The 20,346-nt window shown below is 45.6% G+C and overlaps 1 protein-coding gene across 6 annotated transcripts; it reads left to right on the top strand.

Annotated features, from left to right (window-relative positions):
* The first annotated feature begins 5 nt into the window (after window positions 1-5).
* On the top strand, window positions 6-18,878 carry CTC1 (CST telomere replication complex component 1). Of its 6 annotated transcripts, none has more exons than XM_071433252.1 (24): window positions 6-1,494; window positions 2,541-2,680; window positions 4,737-4,983; window positions 6,276-6,472; window positions 8,061-8,205; window positions 8,580-8,882; window positions 9,052-9,180; window positions 9,495-9,721; window positions 11,192-11,363; window positions 11,449-11,649; window positions 11,884-12,010; window positions 12,211-12,325; window positions 12,667-13,129; window positions 13,439-13,531; window positions 13,813-13,956; window positions 14,242-14,312; window positions 15,095-15,195; window positions 15,528-15,693; window positions 15,927-16,013; window positions 16,098-16,257; window positions 16,726-16,790; window positions 17,031-17,193; window positions 17,335-17,461; window positions 18,393-18,878. In XM_071433252.1, exons 3-24 carry the CDS (start codon window positions 4,852-4,854, stop codon window positions 18,551-18,553), a joined length of 3,549 nt encoding a protein of 1,182 aa, XP_071289353.1. In that variant the 5' UTR covers window positions 6-1,494; window positions 2,541-2,680; window positions 4,737-4,851; the 3' UTR covers window positions 18,554-18,878. The 6 variants fall into 6 exon arrangements, with proteins under 6 accessions (XP_071289353.1, XP_071289351.1, XP_071289350.1 ...); XM_071433250.1 differs by lacking the exon at window positions 6-1,494 and adding an exon at window positions 1,537-1,879; XM_071433249.1 differs by lacking the exon at window positions 6-1,494 and adding an exon at window positions 2,323-2,456 and having other exon boundaries at window positions 13,442-13,531.
* The last annotated feature ends 1,468 nt before the right edge of the window (window positions 18,879-20,346 follow it).

Below are 20,346 nucleotides of genomic sequence, written 5' to 3'. Positions count from 1 at the left end.
AAAAAGACTTTTTGCATCTTAACTGCCTTAATTGTAAAAAAAGGCATTGTGCAGCCACGATCAGCATTTTTAGAGTTATATGACCATCCTGTAGTTTTTGATTTAAAACACACGTTCTCTTGCATGCTCCAATGAACCGGCTGTACAGATAGTGCAAATATAAGCAAAACCAACATGACATTCTGTGTAAGCCCTGCTTCATTTAATATATACTCTTAGCATGTTTGAAAAACAAAAATACAGCTAGGAATAAGTGGCTAAATGATAAAGAACTCCCCTTCATTCGTTGCCCATTAAGACTTCCCTTTGCTTTCTGGAATTGTCTCTATACTCCAGTAAAAGACATTAGATCAAGTTACTAAACATTGTTTTGGAAGAATTTGCCCATTTCAGTACCAAATGGGTACAATTCACTCCATGGACTGCCTGAATTACTGCGGAGAAATCCAAACACCTCCACAGACCGATCCTACAATGGAGTTGCTTATCTGCCGTGTGGAAGCCAAGGACAGCACGTGCACAGGAGAAAACAAGGAGGGCACTTTGCCACACTTTGGCTTGGAACAGCTGTGACTTCCCAGCTGCAAGTCTCAGGAGGGAAGGAAATAGCAGAATAACCTGTTATCAGATTGCAGCCACCTCCAGGGATAGAGGTGGAATAGATTTTTTTTCCTGTTCTTTTCCTAGCCTCAAATGAGGACAATACAAAATTAGTCCCTAAAGGGAAAATTCTGGCACGCATTCTGTGAAGGAGGAAATAATGTTTTTAATGGGCTGTTTCAGGTTTAGCACGTGCTGGCGTGTGAGTGGATGAGGCACATCCTTCAATCTTCCTGGAGCTTCAGCCTTCAAAAAATAAAAAAGAAAAAAACCAGCCTCACTTCTCTAGAACTACATAAATGTCAGAAAAATCCCTGTGAACCTTCACATTTGACTCCTCCCAAGTTCAGGGAGGGACGTCTCACTGCACGTTTGACATTTACACCAATGTCAAATGCATCACTGCACATCCACTTCCCAGCTTTCACCAGAACTCCAGGTCCAGGCCTCGCTCCATCCCCGCCCCCTCCCTGCAGCCTCCTAGGTCTCCAGCGCTTCCTGAGGTCCTGTGGCTAGGGGCTAAGGCCCAGAGGGACTGAGCCCACCCTCCTGTCACACAACCAGTGGCTTGCAGCTCGTCTGACAGCCCAGCTGCTTCACGCCCAGCCTGCAGAGCTGTGTTGGGCTTGCACAACCTGGTTTCGGTAGCGGGGGGACGACAGGCGTGGTTTCTGTGAGGAGCTGCCAGGAACTTCTCCTGTGTCTGGCAGAGCCACTGCCAGCTGGCTCCGAGGTGGATGCACCGCCGGTCAAGGCCAAGCCCATGAGAAACGGTGGCAATGCCTCTGTGATAACCTATTTAAGAAGGAAGAAAAAGTTATTGTGCAGATGTAATTGTGGCTGGAGAAGAGCAGAGTGAGAACATGTGAGAGGAACAACCTCACAGACACCAAGGTCAGTGGAGACGGAGGAGGTGAAGGTGCTTCAGGCACCAGAGATGAGATTCCCCTGCAGTTATGATGAAGACTGTGGTGTGGCAGGTTATCCTCCTGTAGCCCATGGAGGTCCATGAGGATGCAGAGATCCACTCATAACCCATGGAGGACCCCCATGCTGGAATAGCAGATGCCTGAAAGAAGGCTTTGACTCCATGGGAAGCCTGTGCTGGAGCAGGCTCCTGCCAGGGACCTGAAGCCCCCTGGAAAGAGGAGCCCACACTGGAGCAGGTTCCCTGGTGGGACTTGTGATCCTGTGGGGGACTCACACTGGAGCAGGCTGCTCCTGAAGGAGTGCACCGCATGGAAGCGTGGGTCATGTCGGAGCAGCTCTGTTGCCCATGGTAAAGGTTCACTTTGGCGAAGTCCGTGGGAGGGACCTGCTGAGGAGCAGGGGAAGGATCCCTCTGTCTCCCTGAGCAGCGGCAGGAACAAGGCGTGACGAACTGACCGTAACGTCCATTCCCTCTCTCCCTGCGCCGCTGCGAGGTGGGAGGGGCGGGAGGGACAAGGTGTTTTTAAGATTTATTTTATTTCTCATTATCCTGCTCTGATTTTCTTCGCAGTAAATTCAGTTATTATACCCAAGTTCAGCCTGCTCTGCGGGTGACGGCAATCAATTTGTGACCTCCCCCGGTCCCTGTCTCCACCTGTGAACCTTTCGTCTTATTCTCCCTCCCCTGCCCACTTGCAGCGCCGATGGCCGAGCCGAGCCCAGGCCCGTCCCACCCCACACCCTCCCGCTCCCGTTCCTCGCCATCCCGCGCGGAAGGGGCGGGAACAGCCGGGGAGCGGCGGCGGTGATTGGACGGAGGGCGGGGAGGGGGCGGAGCCCGGCGCGCGCGCGGCTCTTCCCGCCGCCGCGTCGCCACGGCAACGGTGCGGCCCGCACGGGCCGTCATGGCGGCGCCCAGCGCGGCGGTGAGTGAGGGGCCCGGACGCCTCCGCGCCCTCCCCGCCGCTCGCCCGGCGCTGAGATCCCGTTTCCCTCCTTTTCCCCCGCAGGAGCAGCACTGGCTATGGGCGGCTCGGGACTTCGCTCGCCGGGCGCTGGCGGGGCCGGACGGGCAGGAGGCAGCGGCGCTGGAGGCGGTGCTGCGGTGCCTGCGGAGCGCGGGCGGCGGGGCGCTGCCGCTCGGCTACAGGTGACAGCGGGGCGGGGGCGGCGAGGGCGCTCCGATGCCCACACGCGGCCCTCCGGTGAGCTCGGCACGGCTCGTTCCGGCGCCATGCCCGCCCCGGATGCCGCTGTGGGAGGGTTGCTGCCGAATGCGGTAACCGCAGGCGTTCTTTCGGCCTCGGCGGGCCCCGCCGCCCTTGCGGTGTGATTGATTGAGCGCCATCTCCGCCTGTCTGCGGTAGGTAGGGCCTGTGACCGAAGCGGGCCGCTCTGCCCCACCGTACAGACTTTCCACAGTGTGAAAAACGCCAATCACTTGTTTTTAAAACTTTAAAAGTTTAATAGCAATAAAATGGTTATAAAAACAGTAATACAGTTAGAGTAATAATAATTTGGACAAATTGAATTAGGACAATATGAGACAATAGAGACAAAGAGTTACGGATGTCCGGGTACCTTTTTCTGGGCAGCACAAGCCCGAAAAAGGACACCCGTTAACAGAGGATTAACCCTTAAAAACAATAGCCTGTTGCATATTCATACACTTCATACATGATGCATAAATTCCATTCAAGCACAGGATTGTGTCTGGTCATGGTCAACATCTTCCTCTGAATCCTAACAGTGCCTTTGAGGCGGGAAGAATTTCATTTCTTCTGATAAGAGGGCAATAAATTCTTTTTCTCTGAAAGATTTAGGTGTTCTGTGGCTATCTTGCTGCAAGTCCTTTCTTTAAAAAAAAGTATCCTACATAGCATAGTTTCTATTTTAACATTTTTTATAACCTAAAACTATATTTAACACACTACTTAAGAGAATTAATACAGCATTACTTTCTAACACAACACATATAATATTCATTTCAATATTTGCAAAAAGCCAATCATAAAATACATGCATTTTTCACACATGGCAGCTTCCCAGCTGGATCCTGCAGGCCCATACGGGAGGATGCTCCTCGTCTCCCAACCTGTTGGCCAGCTGAGCTCAGTGTTCAAGTGTTTTTAAAAAAGGGGGATCTAGGACAACGTGGTCCATATTGTAGTTACTAAAAGGCTTTTGGGTGCTCACCATCATGAAAAACATGCAGCTTGTTGAGAGATATCCATATTGGAAAGTTTGCTTGTCTGGATCTGTTTCTTGCTCCAACTTGTGGGAGAATTAAAATCTCTGGCACGACCAGTTTTGGGAGGAAAGGTCAACTGGAATTGATTAGGGATTTGTGACCTTTTAATTAATAGTTAATAAATGCAGGTAGTTAATCTTTCACACCATTTAAACTTACCATTTAAGCCATATTTTTTCCTGTGTATTTTATGGCATTTAAACCAGACTTTGGTTCATATTCAGGAGAATCTATAAAGAAGAGTTGAAGGTACTTGGTATTTATCTTCTGTGAGGCCAGTGGTCTGTTTTTGAGCACTGTGCTACATCCAAGCCAACCACCCAGCTCTAAAGCACGAGGAGAGAGTCTGTTTGCTTCTGTATGTGATAACCATGAGCCAGTGTCCTGCTGTAGTCCTGGTTTCTCCCGAAAAGCACTCAGCACATTTGACAAAAACACAAGCAGCACTGTGCTTTTGTGGATCATAGGTACCAGTATTATTCCTGGTGGTGCTCTGTCTCTGAAGATGGAGTGGTTTCAACTAATGAAATTTTCAACTAATCCCCTGTTCATTTTCCTGCAAAATGCACAGCATAAATACCTGCATAAATTGATGTCTTCTTATTAATTTTTCTATATCTAATTACTGTTTATTGCTGATTCAGACCCATAGCTCAACCAGACTCGTTTCTTGCTTTGAACTTCTGATCCCTGACTAATCCAGTGAAAATCTTCAAATTCACACCCTTTGAATTTGATTATGTCCTGCTACTGAGCAAGTGGGTATTGTGACTAGAGCTCCAGTTTCACAATGTAAAATTGTCAGTGAAGCTCACTGGAAACCAGTACCAAAATCACAGGCTGGAGAACAGTTTGTGGTGCCTCTTTCAGTGTTGATATTAGGAGTACTTTGTAAACTGAGTTCTTCACACATCCTGCTACATCCTTGCTTTTTTATTTCTTTCTTTTTTTCCAGTTTCATCTCTATCTCTGACCTGCAGCGTCAGCAGCGCATACCGTGTTGCAGCCACCTGAGCTGGAGCACTAAGGAATTTAAGGAATGGTCTCATCAAGGACAAGGTGCTTTACCCATGCAGCACACTTTGCCAAGGACTTACCTGATCCTGGTTGGCTATTTAGCAGATGGAAGGCAAGAAAACAAAGAAAAGCTGGTAGATGGTTGCCTATACGTGAAGGACAATACTGGGATAATTCCATGTGAGGTATGTCCTCTTTCTGAGGGGTTCTGTGTTTATTCCCACTTCTAGGCCAGTGTCACAAACCATCAGGGGCTTCAGGTATTCTGCCAGACTCTAGTCTCTGTAACAGGCAGGAAAACAGCAAGCTCACATCCTGGGCAGAGGATAGAACATGTGAAATGTGCCTTTGCTAGGAGAAGAAATGCTGAATGTACTGGCATGGAAAAGAGAGACAACCAGTACAGTTCTTTTCTATTCACCACAGTACAAGGTGGCCTGGGAGACTTGTATTTGTGGCAGGAAGGAATGATGAATCTAACTCCATGTTCTCAGAAGGCTAATTTATTATTTTATGATACTATATTGTATTAAAGAATACTAAACTAAACTATACTAAAGAATACAGAAAGGATACTTACAGAAGGCTAAAAAGATAATAATGAAAACTCGTGACTCTTTCCAGAGCCCCGACACAGCTTGACCCTGATTGGCCATTGAGTCACAACAATTCATAGAAAACCAATGAAACAACCACCTGTTGGTAAACAATGGCCAAACACATTCCAAAGCAGCAAAACACAGGAGAAGCAAATCAGATAATTATTGTTTTCCTTTTTCTCTGAGGTTTCTCAGCTTCCCAGGAGAAGAATCCTGGGCAAAGGGATTTTTCCAGAAAATATGACTGTGACAGGACACCTTTCCACTCTTTGCTGATTTCCAACTAGTGGAGCAGAAATAACTTTCTGGAGAGCTGTACTATGTGTTCAGTGATGCATTGATAACATACTTTCAGGAAATAATAGCTTGCATGACAGTTGACTTAAAAGCCTCCTGAAGGTAATTGCAAGTGGAGTTGAGGTAACAAATAACCCCTACAGTGGTGGTGATAAAGCAGTGAAGTTGTGCTTTCCAATGAGACAAAGTCTAGGAAAAAGTTGTATTGGTAAGAACTTCTAACTGAAAACACAGGGGCAAAAGAAAGCAGGCAAGAATTTTAGAAAAATAGTCTGAAAATAACTAAGCCTTGCCTTGAATTAATTATCACCTTTCTGTGAGGTTGTGGCTATAAACAGGAAGTGCTAGCTGTAGAGTTCAGCAAGTCTATGGCAGATTTACATCTGGAAGGACAGAAGTTCTCTGTGCAAGGTAAGAGAGTGGGCAGAAAACCCTGCTCTCATTTAGTCATGAAGCCTGGCAGTAGGAGAAGAGTTTGTGATGCACATGCAAGAGTGTCTTGGTAATGAACACTTTAAGTAGTGCTGAGAAAACAAACTGAAACTCATCTCAAGCTTCAATCTCATTATCTTTTGGTTTAGCTCTTGCACTTTGAACTGGACTGGCTGGACTCACTGTTTGTCTTCCCAAGCTGGTCATATATCCCACAGAAAGACCAGAGTGCAGCAGGGTACTTGGAAATCCTGGTGGATCCAGTGCCAGTAAATGCCCCCAAGGAAGTACTTCACAGCATTCCTGTCACCTCCCCAGTGCCAGCTGAGCCACTGCTTACCTCCAGGTAAACACCTACCCTGCCCAGCTCCTCATGGCACTGTTGCTCTGGCTTGGCAGGTAACATGAAGAGCACTTGGCTTAGAAAGAGACAAATTCTATTTCTGCCACACATGGAGGCATAGCAGCAAGTGGTGGAAGTAAAAGTTATACAACAAAGCCACTTTTCTTTAAACATCTGTTTCCCAGGAGTTTCTTGGAAGTTTTTTTTTCTGTAATTTTAAGTATTTCTAGATGTAATTTCAAATTATAGAAAGAATATTAGAACAGTGTTGATTCACCTGTCTTTGAGGCTAAAATTCACTCTTTTGATTAGCATAACTTTTTTTTTTTTTTGATCCTCCAGTGAACCAAAAGTATACTTGAAAGAAATCCTGTATTTTATTATGATGTTAATATGTGCCACTGGTCAAATTCTTATCAGATTACTGAGATAAAAGTGCCAGTGAATTGTCAACTGGTAGAAGTAACTGTGCTTTTATTTACAGTATGTGAAAATGAGCCAATGGAACTGCAAATCTTATGGAGTTGATAATTTCGAATTGTGCTAGATCATGTTTTATCTTCTTGAGTAGAGAATTCTTGGTGTAATTTAATTACAATAAAATGTCACTAATCGTGCTGCTTTCATTTCTTTAGTTATCTTTCATTTTTATTTGGTTTATCTGCTTCAAAGAAAGTAATTTTAAGCTTAAGTGTTTGATTTAGCTCAATGGACGTTTCTGAACAAGAAGACTTTTTCCATATTTCAGTATATGTTCTCAGACTTTTAACATAAAGCTCCTTTGTTATTGACTGATATCTGACCAATTTTCCATGTTACAACTAAAATGTTACAGTGAGGTGCTGGTACTGCTGTGTGTCTACTACTGGGCAGGGGTTTTTTAAAGTCATAAGGTTAGATAATTGTTTAGATGTTTTGGAATCAAGAATGGTTTTGTTCAGAGTAAGTGGGATGGTTATATTCAAGTCCAGTAGGAGCTGAGATGAAAATTACAAACATAAATTTTTTTGAAATTAATTTTTTTTTAATCTTTTGAAACATAGGTTGGAAACAGCAAACAGAATTGATTTAATAAATATCATCTCTCTCACCTCTCATCTGCTTTCAGTTTTGCTGCTCTTTCCCTCTGTGTCAAGTTTGTTAGAAAGACTCCATGGTTGCTTTCAGGCCTCTTGTTCATAGGCTTGCAGCTTCCACAGTGTCATGTTCCATGGGCATACGAATCTGAGTTCTGTTTTCTGCACAAGAACTGCTTGTGACTTTTTTCTTCTCCTTTAGACCAACAATTAGTTGCTTGTTTGTAGTAATGCCTTTTATAACCTGGCTGTTGTCATGGAGTGTGTGAATTTGTTCTTCTGTCCTTCTGTCTTCAAATACTAAAATATCAAAAGGATTTAGTATAGAAAAGTTAAAGTACAAATTTTGTAGTCAAATATTGTTTTGAAAACCTCTCTGAGAGATTGACCATATTGCTTCGTTGGATCTGTTATTCCCGGAATGTACATGCTGCATATTTGGTTATTTTGCTTTTGGGATACTTTTAAGTGTTCTTTCATCCCTGATTTCAGTTGCCTCTTCAATTGCCCTCTAGGATTCTGCATAAGAAAAGATCAAAGCTTACTGTAGCAGGGGAATTGACCAGACTCGGGCCTCTCCTTTGTGTTCACCACAAGACATTCTTCTTTCTGTTTCTGAAGTGCTTTGCATCTGCTGTTTGTGTCCCTGTGCTGGTGCAAGTAAGTCCTTGGAATTTTGCTCACAAATTCACTATCTGGATCTGTGTATGTGCTAGCTGACTAATTCTTTGAAGCTTGCCATTGATTTCCCAGTTTGATTTATTCTTTATTTTACAAGTGATATCTTTTTAATTGCACCCAGTGTACAATAGTTTTGGTATGTAAGAAGTCTAGTTCTGTGCCCTGCCAAAGTACAGTCCTTCTCCCTCATGCAGTTGCAGTGTCCGTGAATGTCTTGCAGATACAGTCCTTTTGCTAAGAGTGTGAGGCAATCCTCTGGGTGGAAAAGAGGTTTTTGAGTGAGATTATTTAGGTCAGGAGGAATTTTTTTCACTGGAGTTGATGCTGATGTTGCTTTTGTTTCTCTGCCCTAGAAACCCAGCCAGTTGCTGTGGCATCGTGTCTTTCAGCTGGGTCACAGGTACACAATCACAGGCCTGAGTATGTCCAGCCTGAAGAAATCTGGACAAACAATATTCATCACCAGTGCTTCTTCCTGCCTTCTGCCCTACTGTGCAGAGCAGGTGAGGGAGCAACCACTGGACAGTGCTTCACAAGGAGAATCCACTCAGTCTTCTTCCCTTGAGACTGCTGAGCAGCTCAGTTGCTCCTTGCAGCTGGAGGCTGAAGAGGAGAGGCCAAGACCAACCAAAGAGTCCAAGATCATCTCCTATGTGGTAAGGGTTCATAGGCTTAGCCTTCACCCACTTGTGCACTGGGCTTTCAGCTCCTGGCCTGCAAGGACTATTATTTTCATAATGAGTTTTCTTACTGCTCAGGCCTGTGAGTCTCTTACATTTTGTGACTCTCTACAGTCCTTTTGCTTTCTGTTCACTTTCTGTTTAGGGATTTGTCACCAAAGTACTCAATGTCCAAGCTGGTCTCTTTTTACTGGATAACCAAGTCTGCTTGTGCCTTGCTTACCAGCCCCTGCTGAATTCTGCACGGGGCCTCCGACCAGGAGCCTGTGTGGAGGTAAGCTGAGATTTGCAAGGAAAAGACTCAGGCCCTGGGGATGGCTTGTGAGTGTGTGGGTCAAAGAAGGCTCTGGAACATGGGAATTATTTCAGCAAGTATCTGGAACAAAACTGGAGATCTTGCTGCCTGGACTCAGTCATGAGAGTTGATATAATTATTATCTGATTCCTCCCTAAACCGTGCTCGGTGCCTCAGGCCTGATTATAGACAATTCAGTAGAGTGAGAAAGGATTTAAGGTAGGATTACAGATTTGGGGAGTGGTGGCAGACTGGCTATCTCTTCTCTTACACTCTGTGTCTGTGTATGCCAGCTCATCGACGTCCACCTCCTGCAGAAGCCTCTGGCCTCCTTCCCCTTCACTGTACTCGGTGCTTGCCTGAACAGCATGGTTGTGCTGAAGAGTTTCTCAAGGCTCAGCACCCGCTACGAGCCCCTGGCCTCTTCAGGAAATCTCTGCTTACAGCTGCTCTTCCGCTTCAATCTGGGAATGCCGCTGTACCTGTGGCTGGTGAGCCTCCTGGAGACCTTTGAGCAGAGGTGAGGACAATTCTTCTGAAGTCAGGCTATGCCTCAATGTGCTTTGTAGGTTATCTGGGTGTCTTCTAGACCAAAGGATCACAAAATTACTGTGCTTGGATATACAAGCAGCAATTGCTTCTGGTTTCTTGGCCTAACTAAGCCATTTATCCAGACTTCACATCCTGTCCAGTTGCTTGTTACCTTGCAGTTGCTCCTACGAGAAAAGCTGGTGCATTTTTCAAGTGCACGTGAGTTAAAGGTCTTGAGAAGCTGCAGTGCTTCTGAGCATTTTACTCACATAATTCTGCCTGGAATGCTTTGTCCTGAAATACAGAAGCACCATAGGGTGTTTGCTTGCCTATGTGGTTTGTTTGGCAGATCAAGGTGGGCACTGAGGCTGAAGCTAGAAATTGGTGCTACAACTAGATCATAACTGATATAAAGGCTCTTGTGTTCTGACTGCACAGAAGCAGCAGCAGCTGTTCAGCATATCACTTTGAGATATTCTGAGTGTTCCCAGGAGTGTGATAATTTGTTTTAGAGTCTCTGTCTTGGCAGATTTTCCCACCCATGCTTACCTCCAAGTCTTCCAGATGGCTTCCTGCTCTCCCTGACACTGCAGGACAGCTGTAGGCCAGTTTCTGGGTCTACTTCTGGCTTCTGTTAGTGAAAATATTTGTGTTTGTTCTGAAGCGCTTATGGTTGATCACTGTGACTACTGCCTTGGACTTTAAAGGATATACATTTTACTGTCAGTCACGTAGCAGTTTATAGAATGCTCAGTGTTCCTGTGCTTTACTGGCACTGTGGAATTTTGATATGCTGCCAATAAAACAGCTTCAGTTTTGCCTTGGGAATTATGCTAACTATAAGTTTCAGTTTTTATTATATTTTCTACTTTCTTTAAATGTGATTGCTCAGTCCTGGTACTGCTTAAAAATTGTTCCAGTGAGTGCTATTTCTTTTCATTTGAGTTCACTTTCTGTCATATTTTGGCTGGCAGTGTGATCACTTCCAGCCATTCAAAAGCAGTAAGCTAAAGTTATGAAATTAATTTTTCATGAGGGAAATGGAATAAGAATAGTCTGTGGTTGTTTCTGACTTGCGGTTTTTGCATTCTGTGAAAGAAAGCCAGGTGTACCTAGCATGAGTAATCATATCATGCCCAGCCAAAAGGCATGGAGATTTATTTGTGTGGCTTAGAGGGAGATTATCTTTATGTCATTTGTTTCTCTGGCCATTTGAGTTTTGAGATTTTGCCAGTCTCTTAATTCTGTGGATTTTCCTGTTTCTTGTCTGCCCAACATAATTTGCATTTGCCTTAAATGCTCTATTTTTTAATCATTTCATGGTTTTTGTGATCTCTTTAGTTCTTGTCCTATACAGTATAGTCACTAAAAACAAGCAGAAGGAGTCCCTGACTTAGATGCAAGACTCATTAAAATGCAAGGACTGCCTGTGCTTTTAATGGTCATAACTTTTTTTCAGGTTTTCTTGTTTCTTTGGGCGCCGTCGATTGCTTAGCTCTATGCACCAAAACCCTGGAGCTGCTGAAAAGTTCCTTGTCCCCCTTCTGCAAGCTATGGTGCCAGACAGAGAAGAAGCAAGAGATATTTATAATGAAATTCTATCAGAAATACACCAGTGTCCCCTGCAGAAAGTGAGTAAATGTTCTTTGAGCTGTTTCCTGCTTGTCTGATGGGAAGAAACTCAGGTGATTTTTTTTTTCTCTCTTTTGTTCACAGTATTTGACTCTGAACCCTCCCTGCCAGGCCCCATCTCTGTCTTCAGTTTGCCGAGTGGCAGAACAGAAGAGCTGGGAAGGCTTCAGTCCATCCCAGTTGCTTTCCCCCTTGGAGGCGCAGCATATGGGCACCCAGGAGCTGAATCGCAGACTGGCCTGGTCCTACTGCACACTCTCAGCAGAGAGTTTCCAGCCCCAACTGGTATGTGCCTCCTTCTCTTTCCTGTCTGTGCCTTGAGAGCTCCTGCTTCTCACCATGCCTTCCAGCACCCTGTCCAGCGCATGCCTCTTCCTCCTGTTAGGAAATGACTCTGCTTTTCTCACTGTGGCATGTGGAAAACAGACTGAATTTGAGCTGCTGCTACACACACTTTGATTTCTGGCTTTCAAGGATAGGAATTGTTTGATGCTCTTTGCAGCTTCCTTTCTGTTGTAGATACTCCTGGGTGTGCTGAGGGTCTCCTCCAGGAGCAGTTCCCTCCAGCTGCAGGACAAGAGCAGCGCACTTCGCTGCGTGATCTCCCGTAAGGATGGCAGCCCCTTTGCCCAGACTGCTCTCATAGGTATGTCCCACTAAACTGTATTTGAGTGCTGAACTTTTGCTCTTCTGCCTTCCAGCTCCAAAACAAGGAAGAAGAGACGTTGTGTGGAGATGCTGAACTGTCACTGCCTGACCTCGTGACTTTAAAATGAGGATATTGACCTTACTGGTTTTATGTTCTCTTTTTATTTAGCTCAGCTCTTTTCTCTGATGTGTTTGCAGGATCACTCGTGCAGGTGGAAAACTACCAGCTTGTAGTGGAGAGATTCCTTAAGACTGATTTTCCCTCCTGGGAACACCTGGAAAATCTGGAGCATGTGAGAGAGAAAAAAACTAGGTGAGTCCCTTTATTCAGTGTGCAAGTAAAATCATCACTTTGCAGCTCCTTGAGTATTTTGGACTATGGCAAGCCTTCTTACCAGCATAGCATTTCAGTGCCAAAGCACCCATTCTTTGCTATTTGCATAAAATGAGCTCTTTCTCAGCATCAAAGCCACCATCTCCCTTTTGTTCAGAGTACTTGCAACCTGGGAGCAGCCCTCCACTTCACTCTTTCCCTCTGCTCCTGCTGAGTACCTGTGGGGCACTCACCAGATATGTTTTTCCCAGATAAGTGTTTGTTTAGAACAGCCACATGTCAGGAGTGGGGAGTTTCACTGTGACCATTTGTCATTTCAGTGTCTATGTGCAGTTCTACTTGGAGGATGTTCAGGTTCTCCATGCTGCTGAAGGACAAATCCAGAAAGGCCTTAGGAGTGGAAACAGCTCCTCTTTGAGGAATAAGAAAGATGGCAGCACAACATCTGAGCTGGAAACCCCAGAGGCAAAAATGCTGAAATTGGAGGATCCCGAGGCAGATACTGGCAGAGATGAGAACTGTCAGGGGGGCCCGAGCAGCCCCAGAACAACGAGCTGTGTATCTCAGCTGTTTTTGGTCACCCAGAAAGAGGGTCTCATGTCACGCAATTACCAGCTGCCCGCAGAAGGACATAAAGAAGCGCATGAGCTGCAGCACTGTTTCCAGGCCACAGTGCTGTGGCTGGGCAGACCACAGCTCTGGAGCCACCCCAGAGAAATTGGGAACCCATCAGAGCTGGAGGACACTGGCTGTGATGGAAAAGAGGGTGTGACGCAGCAAGAAGTGAGGCAGCTTTGGAGTGTGGTTTGATAAGTCTGGGAGCTGGTTCCTCTCAAGGGAGCCTGTGGGGTAATTTAGTATCAGTGGGAAAGTGATTGTTGTGTTGGGTGCCTTTGTGTGTTTGTGCCAGCAAATTCCTTCTTGCACCACAAGCAAGTTCCATCTTCTCCCTGTCACCTTCCTGTAAACGCATCTGCCTTCTCTTGTCAGTCAAGACATCCTCTGGGCTGGGCTTGCTCTCTTTTGACTGTATTTTTCATTCCATACCTAACAGTTCTCATCACCTTCTCTCTCTCTCGTCCCTTCCCCCAGCAGGCTCTACTGCTGTTTATGGGGAGGTCTCTGCGATGGTTTCCATTCCTGCACGTGGACGGACTGTATTGCTTCACTGTGCCCTGCTGCTCGGTAAGAGACAAGTTGTTGTGCTGGTCTCTCTTGGAGACTTTTGCTGAGCTGCATGTGGGAGTTGAGGAGTCAGAGGGTGACTAAGCTGTTTTCAAGGTTTGGAATTTCCTTCTGTCGTTCCAAGAAACTGCTTTCGTTCTGTGTTTGATTAAAATTCTCAGAGCTCTGAGTTCAGTGGATTTTTTTTCTTTTGTGAACCATTGTTCTTCACTTTTTCCCTATTGAACTTTAATCTCCTTTTTCTAATAGACTTCTGCCTTGCCTTATCACTCTTATCTCAGGACCTGGAAGTGTTTTACAAGCCCTGTTCTCCACCTGTGCCATCCACATTCCTGAGCAGGCCATCGTGCCCCCCATGCCTGCTTGTCCAAGATAGCTGGCACTTAGAGCATGAGACCTGGATCTCCTGTCTGCCTGAGCACCAGGTATGCAGTGCCTTATTGCACAGGGCTTTTACAGGCTACTTGTAGATCTCTCCAGAAGTAGCTAGAAATTATCAATATACAGTATCTTGTTGGTGAGATTGTTCTGCTCTGAGTTCCATCAGAGCCTGCTGCTGGGCTTCACATTTTCCTGCTTCAGAATTCATCTGGAGAGGAAGCATGAGTTGCTTGACCTAGCTCTGAGCACACAGAGCTCGTCTTTTCTGCTCTGGCTGGGGTTGCCTGTAAACTGCAACCTGTCTGAGGCTGTGTCTCCCTCACTTGTAGCTGACAGCCCTATCAGTGCTGAGAGGCATGGACCAGAGAACTGCCTCCATCCCAGAAGTGCTTAGCAGCAGGTATGTTGGTCTGCCCCAAATTACAAGTGACTGTGTCTTAGGGAATAGCTCTGTGGTAATTTTTATTGGGAAGTGCTATATTAAACTGCAATGAAATATCCACCCTAGGAATATGGTTTGGAAAATCTGTGTGCAAGTAGTTCAGACTTCTCCCCTCCTGGTTATTTAAGGTAAAGGGATTGTAGGTGACGAAACTGCAAAATGGTGTCCAGAAAATGGTTTGGCTACTGCTGGTGTGGACTAAGTCCCAAAGGTGTCTGCCAAATTCCTGTCAGAAGTGGAAACAAGCACAGCAGGGAAAATGAGACTGACTGTATATTTTTGGAGGTTTTTTTTGTTTTAGATTTTTTTTAGCGCACATTGCTCAAACACATAATAAACTTATAACTTTTCTGCTCAAAGCATATTTAATCTGGGGTGATATGTATGCACACTTGATTTTTCACCAATGCTTTATGAAAAACTGTGGGTTTTTTGCTTGGCTTCTTCATCTAATTCAGAAAAACAATTAGGAGTTTAGAAGAGAGGAAGGCTGTAGTGCCTTACTCTTCATCTTCACTGCTGAACCTGAAGCAGCAGAAAGCAAGGTAAGGGGGCCTCTTGTCCCTGGGAGGGGTAGGCTGCAGCAAGCTGCCCTCGATCCAGTAGCTCAGGTGCTCAAGGACAGGTTTCCCAGAAACTGGGCTTAACCAACACTGCTCCACTTTGTTGCAATCTTGAAGTCAGGCCTTCTTCCACTCCCTTTGTCTTCAGGCGGGACAAAAATCCTTGTCTGCTCTCAGTTTCACAGGTTCCCTTGTTTCTTTCTGTGGTGAGATCATAGAGAGGACCTTGTGTGCCTCTCCCAAGAATGAGAAGCCACCTGGCCATCCAAAGCAGACAGGTAAGATTGTGGCAGCCTGTTGAGAAGCAACAGATTGGTTCTTCTTTCTGTTCCAGAGAGCCAGTGCACTTGGCTAAGTGTGCTGCTGTGTCTGGGAATAGTGGAAGTATGCCAGGATGTTGCATCCTGTTGCATGTCAAAGGGCTTGGAAACTGCACACTGTGGATGTGGAGATGGGAATGGGAATGCAGTATCCAGAAAACCTGGGAGGTGGAACAGTGACAGCCTCATCAGGATGGGAGGAAGAACCCCTCTAGCAGGCCCAGCTCAGTGACAGGCCATGCTGCCTGTGTGAGTGAGCTCATGGTCTGTGTGGTTCTGTGCCTCCTCAGGGACTCTGCTGTCCAGGGATCACAGTGTGAAGCTCAGTGTCTCAGCTGCTCCAGGCTCCCCTCTTGGGATGGACGTTTACATTACTGCCACCTACCTGCAGCACCTCAGGGGCTTGCTACCTGGAGCCAAGATCCTCTTCCAGAACTTGGAACGCAAGATCTCAAGGTGCTCCTGTCTTTAGAGCCCTGACCTCTCTTACTGTCTTTGAAACCATCTCTTAATCTGACCTCCCACATGGATTTACCTCCTCTCTTGTTCAAACCTTCATCTCTCCCAATCCCTTAACATAAATTATTTTCCTACCGTGTTACAAATGAAGATCAGCCCAGCCATCCCAAGAAAACCTGAGTGTTTGGTTTCTGTGAGCTCTTTCTGACATCTGCTCTTTCATATTGCAGATTCCATAATGTTTATTGCACCTACATTGCCTCCAGCTGTGTGAGCATCCTATCTCTGCCAGCTTCTTACCTGTCTTTTCCTTCTAGGTAAGTGTTGGATCTGTTCTCATGGTAGAGTGTCCAAAGAAAAGCTTCTGTGTTCCAAACTTCTCAAATTGCTATTTCTTCTAGTCCTGCAGGAGAAGCCTCATCCCCCTCACTAGTGTTTCTATCCAGCTTGAGACCTCAGCTGCAAAATGTGGCCCAGGCCCGGATTTTATGCCACTTGTCCTGTGTACTGACTGTGTCCCTGCAATGGATTTGCTCACTTTGCAGCTGCATCTTCAAAGAGGTATTCAAGCTTCCACAAACATAATTTGTGAGAGGTCTTGCAGATTTTTTACTCTCACACAACATCCTTTGCTACCACATAGGAGAAATGAGAGTTCCTATCTTGATTGCAAACCCTTTTTCCAGTGTCTGAGAAGGACTTGCATATTAGAAAGGACCTAAGTGATTAGAAGTATATATCTGATGTCAGGCAGGCTGGCAGCTAGGACTGGGGGTGAAGTGAGGGCACTGAAGAGGACAATCCTACTCTGTTAATGCTCTGCTCTTCCCATGTTCACTGCTATTTGGGATCAGCACCTTGCAGCAAGGTGATTCTTCTCCCCATATAAACTTTTCCCAGAACTCACTGGAAATGCAGTGAAATTCTTTACACTTTTTCCTACTTAATTAGAGAAGGATTTAAATAAGCAGTGGCCCTTCCCCTTCTCACTTACACCCATACATAGCTGTAGCTTTGTTCTTCCTTCAGGGGAGGTGCACCCGACACAATCCTCCATGTCCATCACAAACAGGAGTGAGGCAAGCCAGTGCACGGTAACTGCTGTAGGGATTGGCTGTGGGGAGAGGGGGGAGGAGGGAACAAATTACACCACAAACAGGAGGGGGAAAATCATATCAGGGATGGGATGTGGACACAACAGCAAAGATGGAGTTATCACATCTTCTGAGATGTGAACAAACTCTCTACTGAGATGTGTTTTCTGGAGTGTGGCCTTGTGAGGGAGCAGGTATTGTCCTGCCCTCCTGATCCCAGCCTGCCTGCTGTCTGCACAGGGTGCTGGTGGAGGATGGGACAGGTGAAGCTGTGGTGCTGTGCAGGAATGAACATGTGGCAGCAGTGCTGGGCCTGAGCCTTCTGGAGTGGGAAGCTGTGCAGAACTGTGTGCAGAGCAGGGGCAGCGTGTGCATTCAGCACAGGGAAGCTCCTGGAACAGGGGTGAGTGGGCTATTCCAGCAGCAATTGCAGCCTGCTGGGCTCAAGTCTCGGCTGGACAGGATTTCCCTTTGCTCTGGGTGTTGCAGAGCCTCCCTGCCTCCCACTGAACACTCCCTGGCAACACACTCTTTCCTTCCTCAGTGTCTAGAGGAACCTGAAGATCTTGTTGCTCACTACCTAAGGAGTCTGTGCAGAAGTCCTCTCATATGTCGCCCTATCTTGTTGGATTTCAGCCTAGACAGGAAGCCCTCCAAGATCCTGCAGCCTGGTAAGCAAGTACTGCTGGCTTTTCTAATATTTGGGGTGGGAAGGAAGGGAGGAGGCATCTCACCAGGCTGGGGAAGGAGAGGTGCCTTCGCTGCCCATCATAGCAAGATCTTTGAAGGATTTTCCTGGAATTTTGTATTCTGTAGTGTAGAACTAAGTTGTGTCTTAGTAGATCCATGGCTATAAAGTAGAGAAATAATATTATGGAAATTCCTAAAACAATATAGGATATTTTTTTCTACTTCACACATAAAACTGTTCTTGAGAAAGATTCCCAGTCCTTGTCTGGGACAGGAATCTGATCAGCCAGAGTTACTGTGCAGGCTTCTCAAATCAAGTGGGTTTTGACTGTAGATAGGATGGCATGTAGGGTCAATAGCAGGCCTGGAAATCCTCACCTGGAAATCAGCACTGAAGTGTTTTGAATTCATGAGTGCTGAGGTCTGAGCTCATGCTGCCACAACTGTGCAGTTGCTGTGTGAACGGGACATTCTTCACACACCAATTCCTCACACTGTTTGCACACATACCTAGAGCTTAAGTTTGAGTGCAGGTGCTGCAGGGGTTGATTTGCTGAGCTCACCAGAGGATGCTCTGCAGTGGAGACTTTCTGGCTGTCATGTACACTGTAAAGGCAGGTTGCTGAAACTGATAGAGGATACAAAGCTCAGAGCATCAGCTCTGTAAGCACACACTTCACAGCATTCATTTCACAGTGTAGAATGTCTGTTTCCTGGAGGTTGGAGGGATGCTGGCAAAATGCATTCCTCTGCCTACATCCTGGAGTCATTCACCGTGCTGTCCTTTGAGGTTTGGCAGATGCCAAGCAGCTGCTGCAAGGCCTTCCCTCCCCCAGCAGCTTGTGCAACTGTGGGCTAGAGCAGAGCCAGAGCCCTGTCCTGAGTTGCTCCCGTTGTATCCTTCCCCTGCAGCTCCCCTGCAGCTGCGGAATTTTCGCTGTGGTGACGTGGAGTTTGTGTCACGAGTGAGGCCTCGTCCGAGCCTGCTGTGCCTGAAGGTGGAGGAAGTGGGACAAGATGCCTTAGGCTACCTGAACAGCCAGAGGATGAGCAGGACATCCAGTTCCTGCTGAGTGGAAGCCATGGCTTAATATCTCTCCCAGTGGGAGAGGAATTATGGAAATACCTACTGCAATCAGGAGCTTTTTAATTCTCCTTTCAGTGGGAGCACAAGCCTGAAGGGTGAGCAAAGGGTGAAGGGTGCAGTCAAGCAGCTGCTGTGACTTGTGGAATTCCTGAATGGTCACTCTGGGCCATTGTCAACCAGTCACTCTGGGCTACATTTTGGAAGAGAGATGTTCAGTGCTTCCGATGTGACAGCTCTTGCCTTGGGCCTAGGGCATGCAGTGTGTGCATTTGGTTTTGTAGTATCTACTAAATAAAGCTATGAAAATATTACTTAAAGAATACTGTATCTGTTTTAGTCTCTTTTTTAGTATTCAGTTTTCCTTGCTGTATGGTGACCATTAACAAAACTATACAGTTCCCACAGGGTATGGTCTTCTTAACCTAATTGAAATAATTAAAATTACACTTTTAAAGCATCTCCTTCAAGAAAAGAAGGGAAGTGAGTCAGCTGCTGTTTGGAGACTAAATCACAATGCTAAATGACAAGATTATTTGGGCATTGTTTTGCAGTTTATCAGCAGCAGCCTGAACATGAGGTGGGGCTGGTAAGAAGAGGCAGGCACTGAGCTGTGATACGGGCAGTGGTTTTACTGAGCAGGAGTGAAGTGCCTTCCCTCTCAAGGCCTGCTGTCCACTTCTGAGACCGAAGTGTGAGTGGCACAAGACTTGATAGATGCCACCATTCAGTAACGTTGTGAGACTCCATCCTAAAAGGTTGCCAGAATAGTTTAAAGCTGAAGTCTTTGCAAACGTTGCTGTGACAGCTTTACTTTCTGTGGGTACTTTCTGCAGAACAGAAAAGATTTTACTAAAGCTTCTCTCCACCCTCCAGAAAGAAAGCAAAACAAAACCAAAAAAAACCCAAAATAAACTATCTCAGTCTGAGGAAAATGTTGACTGTAAGTGATAAGACAAAGATTAAAATCTGGTTAAAAAGTGCAACTGAAAGTAGTCTAGTAATATGAATAACACAGTAGCAGACAGAAATAGATAGGAAGTACCTGATAACACTTATTTAAGAAACAAAAAAGAAAAATTCAGCTCTATTGTTATATCTGGATCTAATAACTTTAATAACTTGACGCTTCCAGTAGTATCTTACTAGTCTCCTTTTCCTCCTCATTCTGTATGTTAGTTTTCTGTCTGCTGTCTGCTTATCTGTTCCTCTTTCATTTCACATTACAACTGCAATCATCACTCCTCATACAGGACTTTAGATGTGGTTTGTCTTTGCCAGGATATTCCAAACCTGCTGGCAGTTTTCTAACCCATCGCTGTTCTGCCATTCACATCTTTTTCAGCAGGGGAGTTTGATTTTAGCACTCCAAGAAGATGAAGGAGGTTAACTGCCTCTCTTATTTACAGTTTTATTGGTACAGTCAGAGAATCACAAGACAAGAGATGGGCGAATCAAATCTGTTTGGGGGGAGTTAAGATTTGCTTGCTTTTAGTACTCTGAAGGAGCCATTCTCAGCTCTATAGCGGGAAACCCTTTTCCTGTTTGTGTCTGAACTTCTGCCCATGATCAGAGAGTTCTGGTCACTGTTAGATCAGACAAGGGAACATATCTTGTCCTACAATCAGAACTTTTCCTTTATGCAATTCTCCTTATCACATTCCTTGCTCTCTTTGTGAAGCCAAACAAAGTATCCTGTTGCTGGTGTGGGTAAGAAATGATAACACAGGAAAAATCAGCTAATTTCATGTTTGTACTACAGTGTACTCTGGAAGCAGCAGG

The sequence above is a fragment of the Agelaius tricolor genome, unplaced genomic scaffold (genome assembly GCF_023055355.1).
Source record: "Agelaius tricolor isolate 1412-34295 unplaced genomic scaffold, bAgeTri1.0.p SCAF_9, whole genome shotgun sequence".
Lineage (NCBI taxonomy): Eukaryota > Metazoa > Chordata > Aves > Passeriformes > Icteridae > Agelaius > Agelaius tricolor.
This window is presented reverse-complemented; position numbering and strand designations above follow the sequence as displayed.

Bases quoted from the DNA above. Each gene is read 5' to 3' on its own strand.
- CTC1 (XM_071433247.1), top strand. From the start codon at position 2,436: ATGGCGGCGCCCAGCGCGGCG. The intron at 8,206-8,579 runs GTAAGTCCTTGG...TCTCTGCCCTAG, and splicing joins GTGTCCCTGTGCTGGTGCAA to AAACCCAGCCAGTTGCTGTG. The intron at 16,258-16,725 runs GTATTCAAGCTT...TTCTTCCTTCAG, and splicing joins GCAGCTGCATCTTCAAAGAG to GGGAGGTGCACCCGACACAA.